The sequence below is a fragment of the Rhincodon typus genome, chromosome 2, assembly GCF_021869965.1.
Source record: "Rhincodon typus isolate 14 chromosome 2, sRhiTyp1.1, whole genome shotgun sequence".
In the NCBI taxonomy this organism is placed as follows: Eukaryota; Metazoa; Chordata; class Chondrichthyes; order Orectolobiformes; family Rhincodontidae; genus Rhincodon; species Rhincodon typus.
This window is the reverse complement of record NC_063333.1, coordinates 65,331,009-65,351,319: the sequence shown is the minus strand read 5'-3', so window position 1 is coordinate 65,351,319 and position 20,311 is coordinate 65,331,009. Positions and strand designations below refer to the sequence as shown.

Sequence of the window (20,311 nt, the reverse complement as noted above, 5' to 3'; positions counted from 1 at the left end):
GTCAGCTTTCCTGCTCCTCTGATGCTGCTTGGCCTGCTGTGTTCATCCAGCTCTACACCTTGTTATCTCAGCCTTCAAACTCAAATGAGTTTTAATCAGACAGGGTTACATTGGAATTTAAGTAGCCACATGTTAGAGATAGCAGTGTTTGTCAGTTATTTGTGGTCAGTGAAAAAAAGGTATAAGAGATACTACCCAGTGCTGGAGGCAAGATGGAGTAGTGGGGAGGCTGATTGCTAACTTTTGTAGATATTAGGGGTAGGAACGCTGACTAGTATTTCAGGTTACTCAGAAATGAGAAGTTTGATAACCATACATCAACTCTACATTCAGTTGGAAGGTCTAGTATTATGAATTCTAGAGACGACTTCTTAACAAAAATGCGGGTAGATGCTACTGCTAGATGTTCCCATTCTGAAAAATGACCATAAGCCATTTGAAATTATGCAGTTTTGATTTGACCTCTGGCCAATAATTCAACACTCTAGTTGTTGATGAAGGGTGTAACCATTAATTGAATGTGGGAGAAGGAAATCTCAGGTGGTGCACAGAAAGACACAGAACCAGAGGATCACAAATCAAGGAAGCACATGCAATTTGAGAACAAAACACAAACATGAAGAAAATACAATTTTCACATTCTCATCCATGATTTAGAAATTGAAATGTTTCTTCTGACATATGTCTATCCTGATAGAATTCTGTCCCAGCATTAACATTAGGAGAATAATCAGCAGATAACCTTCTCTTGCATATCTCTGGCAGCTGGGTATAGTCTCATATTACTGACTCTGCACCCTAATTTCAGTCTAAACTTCTGAAATCTTAATATCATCACAGTGAATCTGTGTAGATTCCAATACTGTATAATATGCAGCACAAATATAATTTTGCAAGGATTAAGTGTGGAATATAATGATCCCCAACTCCGTGCAGCTGAGCAGACTAGGTTTCAGAAGTGCTTCAAAGAACTCTCCAGTCTTCAGAACCATTGCTGAGGCATATGCATTATATTTTCAATGTTTAGTACGGACAGCCCTTACACTTCATACTTTATGCCTGCAAGGACCCAGTCTAAATAATTCCTACCTGCAAAGTTTAGACAAATTGGGTTGTCTTTAAATAAAAGTGTTTCTACTGTAGGCATTTAATTGGGATGCACACCAATGTGACTGAACTGTTGCTACCTCTGAATATTATATGGCTGTGTGCATAGGAATAATGAACTTCACAAAAGCAACAACTGACAGCATTGATATATTTCCAATGAATGTCTGGATACCAGCAGTTGCTTAAAATTCAGAGTTGTCGTAACCTTTGCTTCCACTGACATGGATTAATGATTCAGAAGGCCGTCTTGGAGTAAGCTAATTAGGTCAATCAGGGAATTTTGTTGAACATTATGTTTACTAGATTTGCTTCTCAGTGAGGCTAAGGAATCTAAATATGAGACAGTAATGGTTAGTCAGAACCGAGTAATGTTTTTTCATTGTGGGAATACTGCAAATGGCAAAATTAGTTGATTTATTTATTACCTGTTTAAATGGCATAAAATGTGAACATAAACACCCAGCAGGGATCGAATAGATAAGATGTGAGGAAGGAGTACAAGTTTCTTTGTAAGAAAGGAGGAACTGAATATCTTCACATTTTAACTTAGTTTGTTTAGACAATAAACCACAGATTTAACAAGAAGAATTATAAATGCCACTGAAATTGGATACAATCGATAACAGCATGTTCAATTATCAAAATAGCTTGCAGGTATACAGTCCTCTGATCAATTGTAAACTATAGAATTATAGCATGAAATAGAAGTTTGATTAGCAGAGGAAATTGAGAGCATCTGATTAGCTGTTGGCATATTATGTTTGGGCAACTAGAACTTACGGATAGAGTTTAATTTTGTTTATAAGTTTTAAAATTCATTATAGGCACAATCTTTAATCAAATGTTGGCAAGTATAAATATAGGGACTGCTTGAATAAATCCTATTATTCTTCAAATGCTTACCCATTTGTCAGTTCTTTCCATCACCTTCCTGTTCACTGTATAAAAACCCTCTTGCCCACTTCTCTAAAATCACCCTCCCATCAATGATTAAATGTTCACCTATCCCCCTCTATTAGAAATTCAGTCCCCCAAAATTCAGCCATTATATGTCATATTTACTTATAACCTGCAATTTTCTGCTTGTGGGATTAAAGAGGAAGAGATAGCTTTCAGAATAATCTGTTCTTTTTATCATAAAAACAATGAGATCTTAATTTACAACGAATAGAGTCCACAGTGAAGTTCATTTATTTTAATAATATTATCACCAGTTTTTTGTCTCAATCCCTTTTGTAGAATACTCTTTCTAGATTTCAAAATACTATTCGTTGGTAATAATGAGATGCAGTTGCACATTATTTTAGATAATCGGAAACCTTTAGCAAAAGAGTTACTTGACAAACCTAATTGTTGAGAACTACTTGACCATTTAAGCTTGTTCTACATTTCAACTGTTTTGTTGGCTCTTGAATTATATTACATTAATAATTTGTTAGCTGTTTTACCCTTTATACAAAGTAAAAGCTTTGAAAGAAATTAATATTTCACTACAATTTGAATCCTCTGTAAATAAATATGAACAGCTTCTAGACTAGTTATTTACACAGAATTTTAGAAATGCTTGTATTTGTTCAAACATTCTTTTCATTTTTGATTTGGCTAAACTTAACAGCTAAAAGTGACAATATCTGGTACAACGAATTTTCATCGAACAGTATAAGACAAAAGATCTTACAAAATACAGGCACAACAACCAACCTAAGCTGCATGTTAGCTAGGAACCTACATTTAGAATAACGTTATTAGCTCTTCTAGAATTGGCTTCTTGGCACTTGCAGCGTATGCTGACTTAATGACTGAAAAAAATAGTGCATACTGTTCCTAGACCAAGGAAACACATTGTACAGTTCTGTCAATCTACAATTGTTCTACAAACATGCCTTACAGGGCTCAAACTCTTGCTACCCAAGGGTATTTATCATTTGACAATTTGCTGATCACTTCCCAACAAATATTTGTGAAATTGTACATTTTCAGTTGGTGCTCCATCAGAAAATTTATTCCAAACAGAGCTTGTGTATTCATTTCACTCCTGCTGAAATTCTCCACAGTCAAGTATGCTTTAAGCCAATCTGTTAGTGCATTGACTTAGTTATGGAGTCCCCATTAGTATGTAGAATGTCAGAGCAACAATTAAAAGCAGGCAGAAAGGAGAGGAGAAGGTTTGATAAGCTGCAGAAGGCATAAATAAATCTTCATACTTGTAGATGCTGACAACATCTTCAGATACTGGTGGAGAGTCAATGTCATGTCGAGTGATTGAGCCTTTCAAGTTAACACAAGCGTAAAATGTAGCAAAAGTAGCAAAAAGATTAGTTATGTAAAATTGCATGCCATTATTTCAAATACATTTATATATTAGTAACTTACTTCCTTTGAAACATTTCTGTTGTGATTTTTTTCATCAAACCTAGCAATAAATCACAGTTGAGATTATATAATCTGTTTTCCTCTTTCAGATACAAGTTTGGCTAATGAATATACCACTTTGTATTACCAATGCTAAGGTTCACTGGTGTTTCCAAATGGATAGGGTAGGAAAATAGAATTGAGAAAACTCAACTTTGATCTTATTGGATGGCAGAATAAGTCTGAGATACAGTACGGCTGAAGCTTTCCACCTATTTCTTATTTTATATTCATAAACAGTACTGTAGCTGCAGTAGCTGAATTAGTGACTGTTTTGGTAATCTGACTGAGTGCTAAAACTATTTTTGTCAGCATGTAACATGGGAATGAACAGGGGCATTATTGAAAGATGCAAAGTGAGTAGAAGCATAGAACCAGCAAAAATATAATGGTCATTGCTTATAACATTTGAAAGTGTTAATAGTAAAACCTACTGTAAAAATTTTCCTTATGTTAAGATATGTTTTAAATTGGCAATAAAAGCAAAATTATAAATGTTCACATTAGTTACATGCATAGATGAGTTAAATTTTAAAAGATGCAATTTATAAATCTCCTTAAACATCTAAATATCTGAATGATCTGTCACATTATTAATCAGTTAGCTGCGTCAGGTTAAAAAAAACAAGATATTGTTGATAACTGCAATTATGACTTATCATAACAGTGCTACAACATATTAAAAAAGTGCAGACTTACCTTGTATGGCAGGTCCCCATGCAAATAAATAGTACCAGCTCAAATGAAGATCAATGATGGTTTCATCTCTAGGGACATAGACCGGTCGTTTAAATCGGCAAGTCACTCGGTTGTTCTCAAAAATGCCTTCTTCATCCCTGGCTGGATTTCTTTTTATCTCTTTGGCCCACTGTCCGACATTGTAAAAGTGCTGGATTCGAACTCTGCCATTGTCATCATGCACGCAGGCCATTACATCATCACCTCCCTACAAGGAAAAAGAAATGCATCATTTAACACCTAGGTGAGCATTGGAATTCAGCATAATTACCACTCTCAGGACATGAGAAATTCATAGAGCTTGCTAATGTTTATAAGAATAAAGCAAAATATCAGAAGGCAAACATAATCTAATGAGGTAAACAAATGCTCTCTGAAATAAATCAGAACAGTACTTTAGTGTTGATAATACAATTAATTGAGAGGGAAACACTATCAATTAGCAGTGAATGTATCCAGGCAATATTGATTTAAGAATAGTTAATATCTTAGTCTAAGTGGCTGCAATATCATAGGTGGAAATGGGCTACATCTAGTAAAGCATAATCTTAAATATTTTTGTAATAATTTCATCATCATTATGATAGTGTCTTTAGGTGCAAAATATCAAAATTGAGGTGGAAGTACCCAAATTATAATGTATAACAACAATTCTTGAAAAAAACCTGTTTCAGATCTTCCACTGAGACTTCAGCTCCAAACATAACACTAAGAAATTTTGCCTCCTCTAACCAGTTCAAGAAAGAAAGTCAGCCAAATTATTGTCCTGTGCATGGCAAAGTTCGCAAGGAGCTGCAAGAAGAACATCTGAGGGGTATTATAAATGAGGATTGTGTCCTTGGAAGAATAGACATCAAGTGGATAGAATCTTGCAGGGGCTTTAGATGTGCTTTAGATCAGGTGTGTATGACAGATGGGTTACCAAGGATTCCTATCTGGCCCGTGATACCGTTCCAAATATAGAACATACAATTGAAGATTCTGCAAGGAGCTGCTTCACCAATCAGCAGTGGTTTCTCTCTTGTTTTTGTGCATCAGGTGTGGGAGAGAAATGGATTCTTATTGCAAGAGCATGGAGCTGTGCAGTTATGAATAGATCCATGGAGCTTGAGGCCTGAACACAGAGCTGCAACAGCAGAGGCAACAGGGAGAGAAGAGGCTCTGCATTTGGAAGAATTTGAGATTCTCTCTTTTCCATTCACGTGCTTGCACCTTGAAGGAAGCTGTTAGGGTTGCCCATGACAGAGTGGCACAAAATGGCTGATGGCTAATACAGAACATGGCTGACAGTAGTTACAGCGTGTGGGAAAATATTTGCTTAATATAGTCTCTGCAAGTAGAATAGGAGCTCTGTATAAGCAGGGTTACTTAAATAAGATAGAATGTGCAGCTGCAATTGCTTACATAGATTAGAACATTTCACACTAATTAGTTGTTTCTCTTGAATTATTTAATCAATCTATTACAATGTTAAAGTAGGTTTTAGTTAAACCTCTTCAGATAATCAAAAAAACAGGTTCTGAAGTAGTTATAGATCCACATATACACAAAAAAACCATTAACAGCATTAGAGGAAGAAATTTAAACCAGTTTCAGATAGTAAAAGACCCCCCACCCCAGTCACTACAGGGAGGAATGAATACAGAGATTAGCAGACTTTGGAATGTGGATTGAATGAACACATTAAGACAACTTGTTAGCTAACGGATGTAACCACATAACTTTGTTGGAACTGATCAAAAATCATTATTCTTTTGTATTCCCTGTAATGAGAAATTTAAAAGGTTCCTGAAGTGAGAGGCAAGTATCCAATTAATCGGCAGCTGGCAAATGTTATTTGAATATAGTATCCATTGTGAAAAGCCTCAAAAAGAAAGATAAGAAAGTCTGGGAAAACATCATGAAGAACCAGGGGGTGGACCATAAGCCTGTCTATCTCTTGGTCATTCAGTGATATGATTAGCTTAATTGGAAATATACTGAGATTGCTAATGCAATCTTGAACTGTGAAAGATGCTGTACCAGAGAGCCAATTACAAAGGGATAACTCAGCTCCACTGACCAATAGTAATGGGGGGGGGGGGCAGAGCAGATGGAGGCCTGTGCGCTCTAAGTTTACACAGAATAAGTTAAGACATTTTGAAGCTTTTTATGTGCCTTATTGTTGTACCTTATTGCACTCAGAAATGAAGCTGTAAATCACAGTAAAGGTCACCTGACACCTACCACCAGACTCGGACTCTCATTGGAAAATACAAGATCTGACAGATGCAGTCAACATGGCGGGATGTGTGGGCTCGTGGGCCGGGGGGGATTGTTAATTGAGAGTGAGTAAAGGATTGAATGAGACAGAGAAGAATGGAGGATTATGTGAATGCTCAAGGGAGGGATGGGGACAGTGTGTGTGTGGAGTGTGGAGGGAGTATATGCATTCAAAATTGGGACAGGGCAGTATGTCTGTGCATACATGCAAGTGGGAGATGGTGAGACAAAGTTAGGCAGACATGCTTGCCCATCCCTTTCTCCTTTCCCAAAAAACTTGCCACAAGGCAAGCTGGAAGAGGAGAAAACACACAACAAAGGCAATCTTATTGGCACCCCATTTCTGTATGAATTTTGCTGAGGTTAGCTGGGAGTAGGCACCACCAGAGGAGAATGTAAAAAGTGTTAATTAAACCTAACCTAGTTCAGCTGTGGCCTCTAACTCCTCCTCCCCGCTTTTGGGTGCTCAGGACTTGGGGACCTAGACTATCTCCTGTACTGCTTCTCAAGTAAAAAGGCAAAAAAAAAGGTTTTGATAGTTAGCTCTGTCTCTCGACACTTCTCGATGGTCACCTTTATTCATTACTTATTTACTTAAATTATTGATTTATTGCTTTGGACTTTTTCAAATTGAAATTCATGTTGACTGTTACACTAAACATTAGCTTTCTGAAATTTGCTCATGAGCCCCGAGAGTAAGAGAAAAACTGATACGTGACCTCACAACACCCCCATGCAACAAGGTTGGAAAACGCTGCTCTCAATCAATCGATCCTCTGTGTTTCAAACTTGCTGATCTCATAACATCCTTGTTATTAAAAAGAACTCGGTGTAAAGATTTTAGAGAAGCGGCCTTGCTTGCTATTGAAGCACAGCAGCATGTTATTGAAACCCCAGGAGGGAAACAGCTCAAGAGACTCTTCAGAACTCAATTAATTACTGAGGTATTCTTAACATTTTATTTTTATCACTTTATCTTATTTCCTTCTTCCTCACTAAATACAGAGCAAACCCCCAATCCAGTATTCACACTGATCACATTAGAATTCGCTGATCATACAATGCAAATCTCAGTCACCTGACTGAATAAAATGCCACATAATAAGTGCATTCTTTTCTGCAGGACTACATTCAACTGAAATAACAGAGCAAAAGGTAAGTTATTCTTTGACACTAGAAACTCAAAAGTAATGGAGGGTCTACGCCCGAAACGTCAGCTTTCCTGCTCCCCTGATGCTGCTTTGCCTGCTGTGTTCATCCAGCTCTACACCTTGTTAACTCAAAGGTGATGATAGGCCAAGCTATTCTTCCTCACACCATGATGCCCTTGAGAATACTCTCTCCGTCTCTTATCCTGGTTCCTTCCCCGGGGAAACCCAAAGATCAGCATCATTAAAAGATAAAGGGCAGCTCAAGTTCCAGGAGATTATTAGGATGGCAGTGAACCTCTTTACATAGTTACTGGCTTCATCATTACAGGTTCTGCTTCAGCATTCTTGTGTTTCTTTCCTATCTGTTACTCTGAATGAGCAGGCTGAATGCTTGGCATAAGTTGTTGTCTTGAAAAAAGTTGTTGAATTATGTAGGTTGCTTCCACGTATTTTCACTCCCCTGTACCTTGGATCTGTGTATTCAGTGATCAGCAGGAATGCCAGCAAAGAGATCCCAAAAACCTTGAGACACAACAGACTGTAAACTGCCACTGCCCTCCACCTGGGATCTGGAAGCTCAGGTACATGATGGTGGTTAATCTGGCACCAGGGACCATCACTGTGTGTCAGGTGACAGCAGGACAAGACATACAAACATGACGCTCTCACAGTCGAAGCTCCCACCAGCACTCAGTCTGGGTTCACAAATTATGCCCAAATAGCTATTCTGCAAAACAGAGGGCTGTTGAACCAATGGAATATTTCTTAAAAAAAAAACTTAATACTATTTAGAAAATTCAGGTAATGGGAAAAGCTGTGAAGAGTTGGGAAAGATATGGTGTACTGTTGTCAGATCACACAAGTTAAAGTGAGGACACCAATGCATGTTATCTATAATTAGATCTTATTTTGATTTAGCAGAATTTGAGGGGTATTCACTCAGTGGGTTTACTATTTGGAGACATAAATTAAGTAATGTTAACCCATATTTATCAACTCTTAGTTTTGGCATTATTTATTGAAATATATCTGCTTTGTGGCAGACTTTGAAATGTAAACTTCACTATTACTAAATGAGAAACAGCACAATTACATGTATAGAGATTGTAGGAACTGCAGCCAATTACATGTATATACTTGATTAGATTCTGCATGCACATTTCAATTAAATTAATGCAGTAAAGGAACAATGAATTACTGTGTGGGGAAGTGTGGCTTACCATTAGTTTGTCTGATGAAAATCCAACTGCAACCCAACCATCTGTATCAGCGCTTAGTTCAAATTCCACATCAGCACCTATCCTGCGGTAACTGAGGAAGTAATCACACGTGTCTGCATCACAGCCAGGTTTCCCATACCTACAATCGGTAAGTAGGGACAGCCTGTTTAAAAAGTATGCATGTCACTGCAGCAATGCATAGCCCTGTCCTATCAAACACATTTTGTAATCTGCCATCTTCATCAAACAAACAGTTTGAGAAATAAGTAATTGTAAATTGGAGTGGTTGCTGAATCCATATCTTCTAAGGATTCCGCATAACTGCAAGATCACTTGTTAGCATCCTGGTTTGCATTTAGGTCGTGCACTTAATTATTAGCAGCTTATTGTGTAATGTTGATTAAGACATGTATTAATCACCAGTTTCAGAGGATGAGTTGCTTTCACTTGATGGCAAAGATAACAGGAAATCTTTAACAATAGCATTCTCAAATGTAATTGCCTAAACCCATAGGAGGAAGATTGTATTCTCCCATATCCCACAAGCTAATTAGACAAATCAAGAAGTACAAAATTAAATATTGTTACATCACAAAAGGTAACATTTTTGTAACCATTACCCAGATCCTCCAAAATACCTCATCAATTATGTAACAGATTACTAGGAAAAATAGTACAAAGCAAACCTAGACCTGGAGTTTTCTTCACTTTTTTTAAAATTGCAAGCAAATGTGTTCTTAAACTAATGAGGTCACTTAAAAGATCACAGAACTTTGGAAGTAATACAGTCATGTGTGTATCTGCATTACACTTGGGTCTTCTCAATCGTTGAGGGTCATCCATCTGACCTTCCACCCAAATCAATCTCCACCCACAAAACTGGTCATTCACCTCTCTCTCCACCCTCACTGTTAACTCCAAGTATCCTCCATGTCTGCCAGTTCTTTCACACTGCAGATTTTTAGGTGCAACTGATTTTAATACAATTTTGAGCATTTGAAAAAAAATTATCTTCATTGACACCTGTTTTATCTTTTCAATTTATCTAATGCACTGTAAACGTAAATCATATTAAGCACTGAAATGCTTCTACAAGTGACGGTTCCTAAAAATTAGTGTGGTTGAATGATGGTTATGTTAGTTCAAATTTAAATGTTCATGTTTAGAGAGGTGAATTTTAAACAGTCCTATTTAGAAAAGAAACATATTGCTGGATAAAAGCAAAACACCATGGTTTCCCGAAATCTGAAACAAAAAGAATATTGGAGAAATTCAGCAGATTTTGGAGCATCTGTGGACGAAACAACAGAGTTAACACTGACTTCTTCAGAGAAGTTCAGTACCTTCCTTGGGCCATGAATGTTTATATTGACTTGCTCATTTTAACTTCAAGCATTAGATAGTCACATTTACAGGATATGGTGGCAAAAAGCTGTGGAGGTCAAGTGTCTGTCTATTCAAGAAAGAGGCAGATAAATGTTTAGATTTCAAAGACAGCAAGAGGTGTGGGGACAAAGAGGGGATGTGGCAGTGAGATGGAGGATCAGCTACGATCATATTGAATGGAGCAAACTTAAATGGGCAAATGGCCTATTCCTGATCCTAGTTTCTATGAATTGACTAGTGAGATATTCAACACATTGGTTTTAATTTTCCAAAGCTCATTTGAATCAATGACAGTCCCAATAGATTGGAAGATAGTGAATGTAACTTCTTTTTTCAAAAAGAGAGGGACACAGAAGGCAAGAAACTACAGGACAGTTAGATCAACATCAAAGGGAAAATGTTAGTAGATATTATTAAGTAAGTTATGACAGGCTACTTGGATAAGCTAAAGGCAATCAGGCAGAGTCAACATGGTTTTGTGAAAGGGAAACCATGTTTGACCAATCTATTGCAGTACTTTGAGGAAGTAACGTGTCGTGGATAAAAAAACACCAGTGAATGTACTATACTTAGATTTCCAGAAGGTTTGATAAGGTGCCATTTCAAAAGTTATTGCAGAAAATAAAAGTTCATGATGTAGTGGGTTACATATTGGCACAGCTAGAAGACTGGCTGGCAAACAGGAGGCAGAGAGTAGGCATAAATGGGACTTTTTCCAAGTTTAAAAGTTGTAGCAAATTGTGTGCCACAAGAATCTCTTCTTACAATGTACAGAAATTACTTAGATGAAGAGAAAGAAGGTAAGGTCATCAAATTTGCTCATGGTACAGTGATAGGTAAGAAAATAAGTTGCATAAAGAGCTCACAAAGGGATATTGATAGGTTATGTGAGTGGGCAATGAGGTGGCAAGTGGATAATAATGTACAATAATGTGAAATTGTTCATTTTGGCAGGATGAATAAAACAAAAACATGATCTAAATAGTGACAGATTGCAGAACTCTGACATAAAGGGAGATCTTGGTGTCCTAGTGCATAAATTGCAAAAGGTTAGTATGTAGGTACAGCAAATAATCAGGAAAGCTAATAGAATGTTATCATTTATCACAAGGGGTACAGAATACAAAAGTAGTTAGATTATGCTTCAGTTATATAGAGCACTGGTAAAGCTGAATCTGGAGTACCAAGCATAGTATAGTTACCTTATTTAAGCTCCAAATTCCACATTGAGATGTTCAGGGCAAAGAAGCTTAAATTATTTACACAGGTTACATGCTTCACACCATCTGCAAAAATTCAACACACCTGACCCCATAACTATCCAGTTCAACTCTTTAAAATTTGAACTGCTGATACTTTGTGTTGAAATTATGTAGAAATCACAAGACAGAAATGGTTCATTCAGTTCAAGCGATCCATGACAGTGTTTATTCCCCTCATGAGCAGCAGTCTTGACTCCCTTTGTTTCCATGTTCCACAACAAATTTCTTCCATTGTCAACCTCCTTTCTTTTTAAAATAATAACTTGGTCTCTGCTTTAATCATTAACCATGGTAGTGCCTTTTGGTGTAAGACATTTTCTACCAAGTTTGTTCTAATCTTGATCTTTATAATCCCTATAATTATGCAAATATTGTCATTTTGGGTTTTCATTCAAATTCCTTTGAAAGCCACAATTGAATTTACATCCATTACACCTTCAAGTAATGCAGTCCAGATTCTTAACTACACATTGTTTTAAAAATGTTTTATTTAGGTTGTCCTGTGTTTCTCTACCACTACGAAAGGAACACCTCTTAATTTTGTTTACTGTCAGGAGAACAACCCAGCTTCTCCAATCTATCCTCATAATTGATGTTCCTCATCTTTGGAACTATTCTCATAACTCTTTTCTGCACCATATTCACCTAAAGTATGCAACAAACATTGGAAAGTATATTAAGCTGACAGCAGTGGGGAAAGGGAAACACAAACACTTGGATTAGAGGAAATGACAAGTGAGAGAGGTTTCAGGTTAATGTTAGTTTGACTTTTCAAAGATAGCAGTTGAGTTTTGAAGTCAAACGACACTCCCACCTAGAAAAAGTAACTACCAATTTCTTACACCCATGAGAGAGGAAACAGCAGACTAGATGGTATCTTTTCTCAAATTAAGTTGGTTTTGTGGTAAACAAGAAGTTGAATTTTGAAGACAAATGTAAAATAGGTAGAGAATGAAATTAAGTTGTTTAGATTGAGAGAGTTTCTGGCAGATTGAGAGTCAATGGGGGAATAAACAAAAGGTTTAAAGATCAAGTGAGTGACAACAGAGAAAAGCAGAGGGAATTATAGAAGGACTGAGCAGATATTTCAAAAGGAGATGAAAAAGAGATTGACGGAGTGACAGAAATGGCAGGAAGGGAGAAAAATAGCTGCAACATGAATTTTGGGGCTTGTAATAAATGTCAGGGACTGGAATGTCGCATGTCCAATTGGATGAAGAGATATGTTGGGAGCCATCAATAGCCATATTTTCTGCCCATCTCTACATTAAATGCAGAGATAACACAGTGTGGAGCTGCAGGAACACAGCAAGCCAGGCAGCATCAGAGGAGCAGGAAAGATGACATTTTGGGTCGGGACCCTTCTTCAGAACCTTTTTGTCAACTTTCCTGCTCCTCTGATGCTGCCTGGCCTGCTGTGTTCCTCCAGCTCCACACTGTGTTATTTCTGACTCCAGCATCGACAGTTCTTACTACCTCTACCTCAAATGCATCCTTCTTCTTTGCAACATCATGCCACCCATTGTCACTATCAAAAGGAAAAGAAAAACTGAAGATGACAGAGAGAGATAGGGAGAAAAATGTTAAGAATTGAGGAAGGAGAAAATGCAGTATGCAAGTGAACCTAAGTGGTTGGGTACTGGTATTTACCTCAATAGAGGTGAAGGAGAAGGGTAGGTAGGGAATTAAGACTACAGTGTGATGTGGCTGATCAATAATGTTGTTGGATTTATGGAGCAGCAACTATAATGTGCTGTTTATAGAAAAAGTGATTTTTACAAATATGCTTGATGATTGTTGAATTCTGATCACCATGTGTCCAATTGGAAATTTGCAATTATCATGGTGAAGGTTTGCCAACAAAATATTAGATTGGAAATGTTGATATGCAAGCTCAGTTATTATAAGCATAGCTTCACCAGATGGCATTTAGAAAATAAAGCCAAATTTCTGGTACCCACCTAAAGCAGCCTTTAGTTTTTCCACAATCATCTACCCGAATTTTTGCAAAAGGATCCACTGGAGGAGGGGATGGGAAAGCATAACCTGCAATACAAAAATATAAACCATGATCACAATCAAAGAAAATATATACTTTAACATAACAACGTTAAAGTTAGAATCAGGAGGAGCCCATTTCCCCTCTCAAGCCTGTTCTGTCATTCAATAAAATCATGGCCAGATCATAAGATCATGATTTGATTGTGGCCTTATCTCCACTTTCTTGCCTGATCTCTTAATCCTCAACTCACTTGCAGAAAAAGATCTGTCTAACTCAGCCTTGAATATATTCAAAAATTCAACTTTCACTCTTCTCTGGGGTAGAGTTACTAATGATTAAATATCAGTGAGGAAATGCCTCTACATATCTGACTTAGACACAAGATGCCTTAAGAGACTTTTTCCAAGGTAGGTGGGCATCACAGGCTAGACCAGAATTTATTGACCATCTCTAATTGCCCTTGAGGAGTCGAGAATTGCCTTCTTGAATTGCTGCAGTCCCAGGCATAATGACACCACAGTGCTGCTAGAGTGTTCCAGGATTTTGACCCAGCAATTGGGCAAGAATGATCACCCGCTGCAAATCAGGATGGTGTGGGGCTTCAAGAGGAACTTGCAGGTGGTGATGTTCCCAGACATATGTTGCCATTGTTCTTTTAAGGTGGTAGAGATTGCAGGTTTCGAAGGTGTTGTCAAAGAGCCTGGTGAGTTGTTGCATTGCAAATTGTGGATGCTAACACGGTTGCTCTGTACATTGGTAGCAAGGGGAGTGAACCTTGAAGATAGTGGATGGGGTGCCAATCAAGTGCGCTTTACATTCTTGGATGGGGTCAAGCTTCGTCCTGAAGAAGAGTCAGTTGACTCGAAATGTTAATTCTGTTTCTCTCTTCACAGATGCTACAACACCTGATGAGTTTCTCCAGCAACTTCTGTTCTTGTTTGTCTCAGATCTGTAGCATTCACAATTCTTTGTTTTATTGAAGCTTCTTGAATCTTGTTGGAGCTGCACTCATCCAGGGAACTGGAGAATATTTCCTCTCACTTCTGACTTCTGTCCTATAAATGATACACAGGCTTTGTGGAGATAAGGGATGAGTCGTGCAATGCAGAATTCCAGCCTTGGACCTGCTCTTGCAAACACAGTATTTACAGGGCTAGTCCAGATCAGTTTCTTGTCAATAATAACTGCAAGGATAGTGGTAGTTAGGGGTTCAGCAATGATAATGCCATTGAATATCAAACAGAGATGGTTGGATTCTTACTTGTGGGACAAATGTTCATTTTTTGGCACTTGTGTGGCATGAACGTGACTTCTCAATCATCAGCCCAAGTCTGGCTGTTGTCCAGGTCTTGCTGCAAATGGACTTGGATTGCTTCAGTATCTGAACAGTCACGAAAAGTGACCATTGTGCAATCATCAGCAAACATGTGACTTTAAGTTGTAGGGAAGGTTATTGATAAAACAGCCGAAGATGTTGAACATACGATACTACATGAGAAACTTCTGCAGCAATATTTTGGGACAGATGGCTGACCTCAGGTGACCACAACCATCTTCAGGCCATTGCGTACAGGGAATTTATCAGTCTTTAGATCCATTAGTTTTCCTAATACTTTTTCTTATGTGTTGGTGATAATTTTAAGTATCACCTTCCAATTTGCTCCTTGACTATCTATTGTTCTTTGGATGCTTTCTATGTCTTCTACGATGAAGATGTCCCTGCCATTTCCTTGTTTCTCAATAGTGTGAGGTAAGGTGTAGGAGATATACATCATATTTGGGATTTGGACTTCAAAGTACAAGCAGATAGATGTGGATCATTTTTTGAGGATAACTTTTTTTATACACATTGGAAAGTTATTTGAAACAGTAACCTAACTGAATCAATCCCTTGAAAGTGTGTGACGGTAGTCAAGTACCTGGGTGGAACCCTGTAGTGTTAATGTATGGAACGTTTATATTGCTGAATTTACAACAGTTTAATGTTGATTTCAGAACAGAAAGTTCAAGGTCTCAGTTCAGAACAACCAGGAGTTCAGTTCAGTTCTCATAGAAGAAGAATCAAGCTTTAAATCAAGGGAACCAATCACCCTAGCTGAAGTGCTGTTAATGCAGGGAGCTTGCAAGTCAGGACAGCTTATTTATAAATCTTCAAGTTCTTAAAACTGAGGAATTTTAGGCCATCAGAATTCTGGAAGATTCATGTTAGCAGCCTTGGAAAGAAATGTAGAACTATTTCCAAAGTCCAGGGAAAAGACTTTCTGAAAACCTACACTTCTTTGTCAAATACCTTCCTTTGATCTATCTAAACAGGCATGTCCAACATTAAGAAATCCACACAGGGGCAGTTTTTTATTTGTTCATGTGTCTCTGGTGATTCTATAATTGATCTTGAATTACTGGATTCAAAAAGAATGGCCATTCTCGGCACTGGAGGATTTCATCAACAGTTACCCGATTTATCCTTTTCTCTCTTCGTAAGCAGGGACACTACATTGGGCCAAACATTTGCAGTGTAGTCAATCTGCATTTCAAAGAAAGTTTCAAAACATTAGTCAGAATTTATGCTATATCCTCACTGTCTTCCATCATAAACCTAGATCCATGCCATGTCGCCCAAGTGGTTTATGACCTTGAGTCAAACCATTTTTTCAGAATCATTCTTCTACAATTTATCCCCAAGAACTGTTCAACATATTTGACTGGTCCATTGATACCTCACTCCCACTGACAATATTTATTACTTCACCTCTATATATTTATTTTTCATAAATAGATTCATATCTTTATCCTTGAGTAATCCTAATTATTTTACTTTTAGTGTATTTATTATATCTCAGAGAATTGGAGATGTTATGTTTTAGTCTGTTTTTCACATTACTTCTGCCATTTCTGGCTTCCCTTTGTGCCTGCCTACAAAGATTTCAGTATCCTCACAACTTTCTTTAGTACTGTTTGTCCTGATTTTATCGTGCGCATTGTTTGCTAGTTGATTTTCTCTATTTATCCATGGAGCTCTACATTTTGCTGCATCCTTTTGTCCAATAGAAGTATATACATGTGGTTACGGCATCTCAAATTTGAGAAGTTTTCATGACTAATCCAGTATTCCATTTACTATCTTCCCTGCTGAATTGATTTAGACTTCATGACTAATCCAGTGTTCCATTTGCTATCTTCCCTGCTGAATTTTTTTGGACTTCATACCTTGACAATCATTATTTAAATCACCTTGATTTTCCTTCAAGATAAATGCAAACCAGAAGAGTGTAACAACATTTTCCACCATAAAGAACATTGACAAACCTGTCAATTAATATTCATCTTTGCCATGGATATTTATATTACTGTGAGATGAATCTGAGTTGATTAGTTATTATAACAAGGAAAGACATGGTAGGTGGTAGTGATCAAACACATATTTATGTTGGCACAAGTTTTCCTAGGCATTTTGCCTGGGCAGTGATGCAATATAACTTTGTGATGTTTTCCCACAGTTAGAATCATTAGATAATAGAACCAATCTTACATTTCCACGTGCACATATCGTTGATTCATTTTTCCAAATTCCTTTAACTAAAACTGAATAAAGCATTAAAAATGTGCTATTATTCCATGGGACCTGAAACCATGGATATTGGACGGTAAATAAAATTGGAGAATACAGGAGATACTTAGATTGCTCACAGACACAATAATCAGAATACATAAAATTAATAGTGAAAATTTCTTCATTTAGTAATGCAAACAGCTAGCAAATAAAAATACAACATGTGGAACAGAATGACAAAAAGGCCTTTCAACTCATGGAGTTTACCCCTCTAGTATTACTAACAGAATATTAACTCATATTTCAGAATTTCACTACACTGAGTACAGAAAAGCATAATATTATTAAAGTCATTCTGAGGAAATAAATGAGCAGTCAAAGGAGAAGTTGTTCAATGTGAAAAGTGGTTCAGTCAGATGGAGGAGGATGGCAGTAGACTAGGACTGGAGGAGGAGAGGCGTCCTTCTGGGGGTAGGGGATGGCCGTCCTGGGAACGACTTGTGGCTCAGGGCTTTTGCACAATGTTTGAACCTGTTCATCAAGTGTGGGCGTGTCGGCCACAAGAAAAGGGGCCTCCTCGCCCTGGTCCAGTGTAAAGTCACGGAATAGGATCAGGACCCTGGAACCATCTAAATTTTGTCATCTGGAGGAAAATGACGCATAAGTATGTGAGGCCCAACTGACGTACATGAGTCTCTAGGTTTAACGGATACCTCACTCAAACAGACCAGCTGTACATGGAACCTTTCAGTAAAATCTCAATAAGAAAAGCCTGGATGAACATTCCATTTTCTGTAGCAATAAAACTGGTCATAGTTAAACCTTCCCAAAATAGAACTGGTGAACACAACAGCTTTGGAATGAGAATGTCAAAATAACAGTGGAGCAGCCGGGCGTGCAAGAATAATTTCCCTGTTTCTCAGTATTTTATGAAAGTCAGCTCCTTCCTTCCCCCATTCAAGCTGTTATCCCTCCGGCAGCGAAACCATTCCACCAACCTTCATCCCCCCAGTACCGGGTCTCGAAGAATTCAGCGGCGAAGGTGCTGTAGGATTCCTGGTGCTGCTCAGTGCCCGATTCTTCCAGCTGCAGCCCGCTTTTCTCCAGGTCCTCCAGGCCCATCCTCCCGCTCTCCGGCTCCGGTTCCCGGGCACTCGGACTTGCCGCTAAACCCTCCTCAGCTGCTGGGTTTGCAGAAGCCGCGCAGACAAGCACCAGCAGCAGGAGGAGCCCCGCCATGGCAGCGGCAGTGGGGGGTACGCCGGAGGATGGGAACTGCCGCTGACTAGTTTATTTTTAATTTGTCCCCATGGTCTCTCTGCACATCCGCAAATCCATCTGCTGCACGCCAGGACATCCTTAGCAGAACCACTAACCTCGCTGCCGATCAGTGCGCATGACCCACCTCCCGCCGACTGTATTATAGTGTTTCCGTTAACATTGGGCACTCTCGGTTGTAATGCACAGATTATTAGAATTGGAACACAAGGCACAGTAACGCATCCGGTTTCATCCTGTCATCCTCTGCACCATGGAGATCATCATCACTGCAAAAAAAAGATAGGAATCTTCTCCTTGCACAGCTAAAACCCGCTCCCATTCTCAAATTTCACCTCTATTCTCACCTCCCCGACCTACCTTCCTCTGAACTTGCAGCACTCTTGTCCCTGGTCCACTCCCATCAGAACTGAAAAAGTAAGGGTGGCATTAATGTTGTTCGGTGGCCAGCCTCTACCTTGCAGAGACTGAACACCAACTCTCAGTCTCCTTTTACCTGCACCATGACCGTTTCCCCATCAAACCACCATTGCCAAGAACAATATTAACTTCATCTTAAGATTCTCCCTCCAAAGCCTCCAACCCGAGGCGGAGGAAAGTTTGAGTATTAGAGCTCCCCAAAGGTAAAGGTAAAGTCGCCATAGTTCCAACAGGCACAGAGTTGCCCTCTCATTAGAGACTGATGGTGATGATTTAACCTGAGAGTCACCACGCCTCAGACAAGGGGAGAGGTTGAAAAGGAGAGTCGTAGTAACCTCAACCAGTGCAAGAATTGAACCTACGCTGCTGACATTTCTCTGCATTGCAAGCCAGCTGTTCGGCCAACAACTGTAAAAGTAGCAGCAGGGAGTCAGTGAGTGAGTTTGAAAAGAAAAAATACGGTCCGAGTGTGTGAGCTCATCAAAAAGCAGGAAATTCATCGATATTTTCTAACTCTAAAGTAAGCAATTAAGTTATACTAGGAGTTTGGAAAGTTTTCTTACTTTGAGATTCAACAATAGGAGGAAACTAGAGGGGACAGCTAAAATGAATGGCAGCTGAAAGTCAGAACTATGTGGGATCAAGCTATGCCAGAAATGATGTGATATTACAGGACAAGAAATCATATAGGGTGAGTTTTCTGGGAAGTTTTTAATTTGAACTAATTTATCAAATGTAAAGGAAGACTAAATTAATTGATTAGTTATTGCAGATACTAACTGAAGTTAATTTTAAAATTTATCATGTAGTTTCTATCAGTGTTCCATAAATCCAGCAAATGAAGATTAATTTATTATTAAAATAACAAAAACTATTAATGCTTGAGTCTGAACTTTTCAGTGAGTTAAAACCCAAGGTTTTTAGATAAGAGCTAAGCAAAACATTTCAGTTAATGCCCTATAAGATGAAGCAATGTCAGCATTGTGATTTAGGGTGTTTGATTTAGATAACATTTACGTATGTGTTTGGATTTTTGAATTTAGTGGCACACGGGATTTTCTGTGTATTTGAAGGCATTTAATTAATAACTTGTAAGTATTTCTGCAGCCATGATGATTTGAGAGAGAGAGAGCCGCCAAGAACTGCAAGTATACTGTATAGTCTATTAAGCTTTGTAATGGAAGATTCTGAACTTGTTTGTTTGAAGATTAGAGGGTAACACCACAGCTTGTATAGAAAGCTTTCAGTTTGGGGGCAGAACTATATGGTTCTTAGCTGAAGATGGATAAGTAAAGCAGTTGTTCCTGAGAAAAGCGGTAGATAGTTTAACTTTGTTGGAAATAGATTATCATAGATTACCCCAAAGCCTATCCATCATTTACAAGGCATAAATCAGGAGTGTAATGGAATATTCCCACTTGCCTGGAGGAGTGCAGCTCCAACAACACCCAAGAAGCTTGATACCATCCGGACAAAGCAGCCCAATTGATTGGCACCACATCCACAAACATTCAGTTCCC

General features: G+C 38.3%; 1 protein-coding gene across 2 annotated transcripts; it reads right to left on the bottom strand.

Annotated features, from left to right (window-relative positions):
* Nucleotides 1–926: 926 nt before the first annotated feature.
* Nucleotides 927–18,470, bottom strand: LOC109917426 (DOMON domain-containing protein FRRS1L). 2 transcript variants are annotated; one of them, XM_020517253.2, is made up of 6 exons: nucleotides 18,092–18,470; nucleotides 13,503–13,587; nucleotides 8,894–9,032; nucleotides 4,222–4,468; nucleotides 3,484–3,523; nucleotides 3,258–3,378 (listed from the first exon to the last, which is right to left on the bottom strand). In XM_020517253.2, the coding sequence occupies exons 1-6, from the start codon at nucleotides 18,330–18,332 to the stop codon at nucleotides 3,360–3,362; spliced, it is 771 nt and encodes a 256-aa protein (XP_020372842.1). In that variant the 5' UTR covers nucleotides 18,333–18,470; the 3' UTR covers nucleotides 3,258–3,359. The 2 variants fall into 2 exon arrangements, with proteins under 2 accessions (XP_020372839.1, XP_020372842.1); XM_020517250.2 differs by lacking the exon at nucleotides 3,484–3,523 and having other exon boundaries at nucleotides 927–3,378.
* Nucleotides 18,471–20,311: the final 1,841 nt, after the last annotated feature.

Bases quoted from the DNA above. Each gene is read 5' to 3' on its own strand.
- LOC109917426 (XM_020517250.2), bottom strand. From the start codon at position 18,332: ATGGCGGGGCTCCTCCTGCTGCTGGTGCTTGTCTGCGCGGCTTCTGCA. The intron at 9,033-13,502 runs GTGGGTACCAGA...TACCGATTGTAG, and splicing joins AAAACTAAAGGCTGCTTTAG to GTATGGGAAACCTGGCTGTG. The intron at 4,469-8,893 runs GTAAGCCACACT...TTTTCCTTGTAG, and splicing joins TTTCATCAGACAAACTAATG to GGAGGTGATGATGTAATGGC.